The following is a 6,055-nucleotide window of genomic DNA, read 5'->3' on the forward strand; positions in this document are numbered from 1 at the left end:
CCCCAGCCCCCTGGGCCTGCCTCAGCCTCCTCTCACCCCCCCACGCAGGTCTCCAGGGTTTCGGGGCCCGCATCCTTCTCTTTGCTCCGAGCCGCTCACGGCGCAGCTCGTCAGACGCGTGCTGGCCCGGCAGCGGCTTCGGGGTGAAGCCCCGTCCTCCCCGAAAGCGAGAGACGCTTTAGCCAGCTCCCCTCCACCTTCCCGATGGTTTCGGGGCAGGGGGGTATTCCTGTTTGCCAAGGCCGTTTTGCTGTTCAACCCGCCCAGCCCGCGTGAGTTTTCGTATCCTGAACTGCCACGGCTCAGAAGAGAGGAAACCCAAACTACCGCGGCACGGTACCTTGCTGGCTTAGCCCTGGCTGGGACGTAGCTAAGGCTGCGGCCTCGGTGCAGCGGGCACAGGGCCATATTTCTCTCTACCCCAGAAACTGCTGGTCAGAAGAAAGTTCGGCCCAAGCCTCTGGAGCCTAGCTAGGCCATTAGCTCTTTCTTGCCTAAAACTTCCGTGTGCGGCCGTGCAAAATAATCCTACGTTTCGACCACAAGTGTCAATGCCCGGAGCCGGGCTGCCGGCCCCGTATCCCGGGGACGCTGGCAACTACAAGTCGCGTGAAGCCAAGCGCTCAAGAGGCACGACGGCGTTAGCAGAAGGTCCCGTCGTGTCTGCGACCAAACACTTGTTTTCCAAACGACGTTCATCTCTTGCTCGGCTCCGGAGGCAAACGCTGTCACGCTCGGCGTCGGAAAGGGAAACCAGCTGTACGCAGAAGTCGGAGCTGACCCCGCCGTGCGGCTCCGCTGTCCGTCTGGCAGCAGCGCAAGCGGAAACAACACGTAAACAGGGACACGCAAACTGGATGGCCCAAACGATCTGCTTCCCAGGCAGATCCCTGTGCAGCCGGAGCGCTCGCTGCGGGACTGGGACCCGCGTGCCGGGTCCTCGGCTCCGTCTCCACCAGCTGAGCATCTTCCCCAAAGACGAAAACGTGCCGGGGCCTGACAGTCCACTGGGCTACGAGACAAAGGCCTACCCGTTTCTGTAACTAATGGCGCGCAGGCAAGTGGTGTCACAGCTCCCATCTGCGACGTCCCCGCCCTCGCAGCCAGGTACCTATCTCGAGACAAGCAGACCGAGCACAGCCTTTGCTAGGAGTCTGGAGCAGGGCTCGCATTCACGACCCTGGAGCCCTAGCAGATGTGTGTGTATATAGGTATATATATAGAGAGAGAGAGAGAGTTATATACATTTATCCGGTATCACAAATTTTCCGTCGCACCCTCAAACCACATTAAGAAACACTCTTCTCAGGCCCTCAGCACTGCAGTGATCACCCAGATCTCACCAGCAGGACACATAAGCATGGGAACGGCCCCACTGACTTCACTGGGATGATTCAGCTGAGCAAGTGTAAGCAGGTGTGTAAGCATTTGCCAAATCCAGTCCAAAATAAGGCTTGAGCTCCCTAATTTTTTGTCTCCCAGGTTTAATCCTTTCGGCCTATGACTTGCACACTCCTATGCTGTGTGAGAGGAGCACAGACACGCGTTTCACAGCTTTATCCCTTTCCACTTTTAACAAGCCCCCGAAACGGGTAGTTTCCAATTGCCAGCTGCTGCAAAGATCTTCCCTAAAGTAACGACACGTTGTTAGTATGCTGTTCATTCGGCTGCATACTGTTGCTGCTCTCAGTTATACTTAAAATTGCTGTGCAGCATCCAGAACACCGCCGGGGGAGGAGGGGGTGTCTTTTTAAATAAAATTATTATTCTCATGATTATTATTACAGCATCACTAGCTTTCTTGTCTTCTGCCAAGACCTGCTCCCTAGAGGTGATTCAAAGGAGATGTGTTTTGTCTTGTATTTATTTGCTCTGCTGTCTACCTGATCGAGGGAGTGGGACTCTTCAGGGCAGGAAATGTTTTTCAGTCGACACCCCAAAGCCTCTGACAATGTTCTGTGTAAGAAGGAGAAATGGTTTTTCGTTTGAGCTCCGTCAATTATTTTGAGCCCCGTGTTCAGTGAATCAAGTTGGTGTGCTGCAGAGACAGAGCAGCTGTTTCCTTACTCGCACAAATACAGTTAAGACTACTGTAGACGGTAACTTCGCAGGTGTGAGCAAAGGGACTGACTCTAGTAGGACGATTCACACGAGCACAGTTACACCAGTGCTTGCAGGCCCCAATGCCACAATGCGCACAGCCCACAGTGCTCACGGCAAGATCAAAACAGACGTCGCTAATCTGCATTGACAGAGAAGGATGGAACAGGCAGGAAGCCAACAAAGACTTCTAAATACACTCATTTCCTGTTCTTAAAGGGACACTGTCAGCTTGAATTTTTCAAATGAATCTGAAAAATCCCCAGCCTCCTTTTTTTTTATGCACCACAATTTTTTTTCTTTCAAACAAAAACTCCATTTAAATAAGTCTTTGCAGAGGTTTTTGTAAGAACAAGAAAGAAGCTGACTGCTTAAGAAAGTGCCCGAGGGAATGAACAAAATAAAATTATACAAAGTGCTGTCAAACAAAACAGAAGAAAATCAGAAGTCATTTCTCTTTTTCCCCAGCTATCACTAACTCTTTTCAGTGCTGGTGACCGTGGACGTTATCTGGAACAACAGTCTCAGAGAGAGGTGAACGTCAAGTTGACGGTGTCCTGTTCAAGCCAGTGAAGGTGTCCTAGGGTAAAATAAATAAATAAATAAATACTGGGAATAAAAAGTTATCGGTACAACAGTTAACGAGGTTCAAGTGACATCTAGCGGCCGCAGACAGCAGCTGAGTGGAGACGGGACTGGAAAATGGTATAAATATAACCATACGTTTCATACCTGAACTGAAAAAGGAGTCGCAGTCCGAGGTGAGGTTGCCAGCACGTCCTTCTTGGGCTCTTTCACACCTACGTTTTGCACAAGCCTCAGACCAGTTGTGCCAGAAGCCACCCAAAATGGGGAGAAGGGGGTGTGGCAGGTAGGAAGATAGGTGGAAGCTAAGGAGAAGGGGAGAGGAGCAGGCAGTAGGAGACCCCTTGGTGGCTGAGGGAGGGGACAGGTCACTGAATCTCAATTATCAGTATGTAAATATTTGTAAATGACCGTCTGATTATCTTGCCTTTGCAGATGGGCCCCAAACAAACTGCACGATGCAAGCAACCCCAGCCTCTCGGGAGATTAGACTATGAACTTTGAGGCCCCAGGCCACCTTTGTCTCTAGGAGACAAGTATCCGTTTCTGTCACTGGAGACCTGGCTTTCCAAGTGCCAGCAAGACTGGGGCTTTTTCATAGATTTCATAGACATTAGGGCTGGAAGGGACCTCAGAAGATCATCGAGTCCAGCCCCCTGCCCCAGGGGCAGGAAGTCAGCTGGGGTCATAGGAGCCCAGCAAGATAAGCATCCAAATGTCTTGTTGCCAAACAAAATTAATAAAAAATCTCCCAACCACAAGAAACCCTCCCTCAAAAGCTCCCCAAAATGCAGATCAGCATCTTAAAACTGCCTTTTGCTTTCTAACTGTGCTTGTGAGCAAGCAGTCACCATAGAGGAGGAAATACAGGGATTAAGACCAGTGGATCCATGCATGAGGCTCCGTCTTTGGCAGTGCACTAGTTCAGGATGCAATACTGGCCATTGTGCATCTACACTGATGTGATATGTGCGTCTATCCAGCAATGTGGATAGATGCTACAGAGAGGTAGCTGGTGGGGAAACAACATACGAAGCTGCATAACAGTATTGATGCCCAGGGCCCTGATCCTGCAAACAGATCCATACAAGTAGGGATACCTGGGCTAGCAAGAACGGGGTACCTTGTGGCTGCAGGGCTCTGCCTGCATAGACTTGACTGCAAGATCAGGGTTCAAGACATTGAGTCTCCAGTCTTAGATGACTGATGTTGAAGTGCAAGCAGGCACTGCAAATAGATTTTGAATTGTCCATTCTGGGCTGTATAGAAAGTTTATACTTGTTGCTGTTTTGTTGTTTCTGCCAGGGAAAAGGAAGGTGAAAGACGTGATTTATCCATATCAGTTCAGGCAAGTAAAAGAAATTAATAGCCTCAAAAACAACAGTTGAAGGTTGATTTTAAGTAGAAATGGCTAAATCACCACAGCACCGAGGATGAGAGAGAGCTGGGCAAAAGCTTTCAATGCATCTAACAAAGAGGAGAAAAATCCTTGCTGGTTCCAGTTTTTACAAAAGGCTGAAGTCCAGGACCACGTGTTAAACACACACATGCAGCTTCAGGCCCAATCTCTATGCAAATGTTGTACCTGCGTGTCTGCAGATGCACCCCAGTGAGCTAGTGAGTGTTCAACAGCACGCACAAAATGCAAGGACTGTAGATGCAAATTTAGACGAGAAATTTCACATGGGACTTCCCAGGCAGCCCGGGGCCCTCTGCCTTTTTGAAAGTCGGGCCCACTGCCTCTGTTCTTTTTCATCCGCTCCCTTCAGTCTTCCTATTTCCTGCTCTTCCTTCCGAATCTCAATTCATCTTCTTTTAAGTGTTTTTTTGTGCTGATGTTTTCCATCAGACTAATTTTCCTTCCTTTGCAAATGCCTCCGTTATTAGGTTCTCTAAAACCCTTTCTTCCAGATGTTTTGATTTTGAAATTTGGCTCCTCTTCCCTACCTGTCTCATTTTCAAGGGACACCTTCAACAGGGAGTTAGCACAAATTATCTTCTAACCCTTCCCATTTATTTACCCGTTCTCCCATTTAGTGGACTGCTCTGATGCGAGTTGGCTGGCACAGCAGAGGGTACGAGGTGGACCTCAAATAAGCTTCCTGCAACAGCCTCTCATTATTGCCCATCTCTTTCCACTTTCCTCTTCTGTCTTCTTTTCCACCCATTTCTCCCTCTCCCCTAGTATTGCAAGCAAGCTTCAAAACTTTCCTTGCAGCTGGGCAACTGTTGGCCCCTAATACAACTTTTGCATGGTGCATACATTCACATTCAGTGCAACATGCCTGTAGGCTTGATGGCGGTGCTTTTTGGCCCATGTCTGGGAAGAGGAGACAGCTGTGAGGCAATGACACGTTTGTGCTGTGTCCCTCAGAGTGAACCCCAAGACATCTGCACGGGGAAAATGATCAGAGCAACTCACGTGTCCCATTTAGCCGTGTCCCCGTTCTGGAAGGAGAGCGCTGTTTGTGCTAGCAGTAATGATCCCAGACTCCAGCAGCTTCCATTTCACAAGAGAGCGTGTATACAGAAAGCTATCCTGCTCATTCCCCCATGTTGATAGGCTCCAAAAACTGGGGATAGGCTCCATGCCCATTCCAGGGACTCGTTGTTGCTTAAATCAAAACCAGCTTCATTCCCAAAAGGCTCTTTACTGTGGGACTGTGCGCGAGCCCGAGCTCCGAGCTGCAAACCCCTAGTGCAACGGGAAGGGGATTTTTCACGGCCTCTGGATGTCAGCCAGCATCAGGGCCCCTTCAAAGAAAGGGGCGCTCTCCAAACAGTTAAGCGTCTGCCATAAACCTATTGTCTCTTGACAGTCCTCTCATTTGGTGGCTCTGAATCTGAAGGGTTCCAGCCATGGTACATTTGTGGGTTTTAGTTTCTCTAACGGGATCTTGGCTGCGGCTCAGGATGCGGATCGTGTGCGCCTAGGGGAAGCCCTGAGAAGCCCTCGGACATCAGTTCTGCAGGCAAGAGGCCAAATCCTGCTTGTGCAGTGGTGTAAACTAGAGGAAGCCCAATGTCTCCAGCAGCAGCGTTCTGGATTGACGTCAGCGTGCTTGATTAGGGAAGTGCACCCCAGCTGCTGAAATCAGCTGCAAGAGGCCAGACCATTTACATGCTCCAGTTGCCTGACAGGGTCAGACATAAACTCCTTTAAAGAGGAATACATCAGTATAAGAGCCCCAGGAGCGTGGGGCCAGCTCCAGTGCAGGTGTAAACCTACTCTGCTGCAGCCGGGGGGGGGAGCGCCCCCGCCGCAGGGTTCTTTTCTAGCTGGGGTTGCAATAGACGCACGCACGCACGCGCGTTGTTATCACGGCGGGTTCCCCGGCGGGGCGGCGCGCACGTGCGGGCGGAGCATGGC

General features: G+C 50.4%; 1 protein-coding gene and 1 long non-coding RNA gene across 3 annotated transcripts in view; one reads left to right on the plus strand and one right to left on the minus strand.

Moving 5' to 3' along the window:
• The first annotated feature begins 1,389 nt into the window (after window positions 1-1,389).
• SLC47A1 (solute carrier family 47 member 1) overlaps window positions 1,390-6,055 on the plus strand; it is a 15,673-nt gene continuing 11,007 nt past the window's right edge. Inside the window, exon 1 of the mRNA XM_025214835.1 lies at window positions 1,390-1,416. Coding sequence (XP_025070620.1) covers window positions 1,390-1,416 — 27 coding nt within the window. The remainder of the gene's footprint in view (window positions 1,417-6,055) is intronic.
• LOC112551798 overlaps window positions 1,393-6,055 on the minus strand; it is a 17,636-nt gene continuing 12,973 nt past the window's right edge. For both annotated transcript variants that reach the window (XR_003096109.1, XR_003096108.1), the window contains exon 4: window positions 1,393-2,680. This is a non-coding gene — a long non-coding RNA (uncharacterized LOC112551798). The remainder of the gene's footprint in view (window positions 2,681-6,055) is intronic.

Source organism: Alligator sinensis, unplaced genomic scaffold (genome assembly GCF_000455745.1).
Source record: "Alligator sinensis unplaced genomic scaffold, ASM45574v1 scaffold1801_1, whole genome shotgun sequence".
Taxonomy (NCBI): Eukaryota; Metazoa; Chordata; order Crocodylia; family Alligatoridae; genus Alligator; species Alligator sinensis.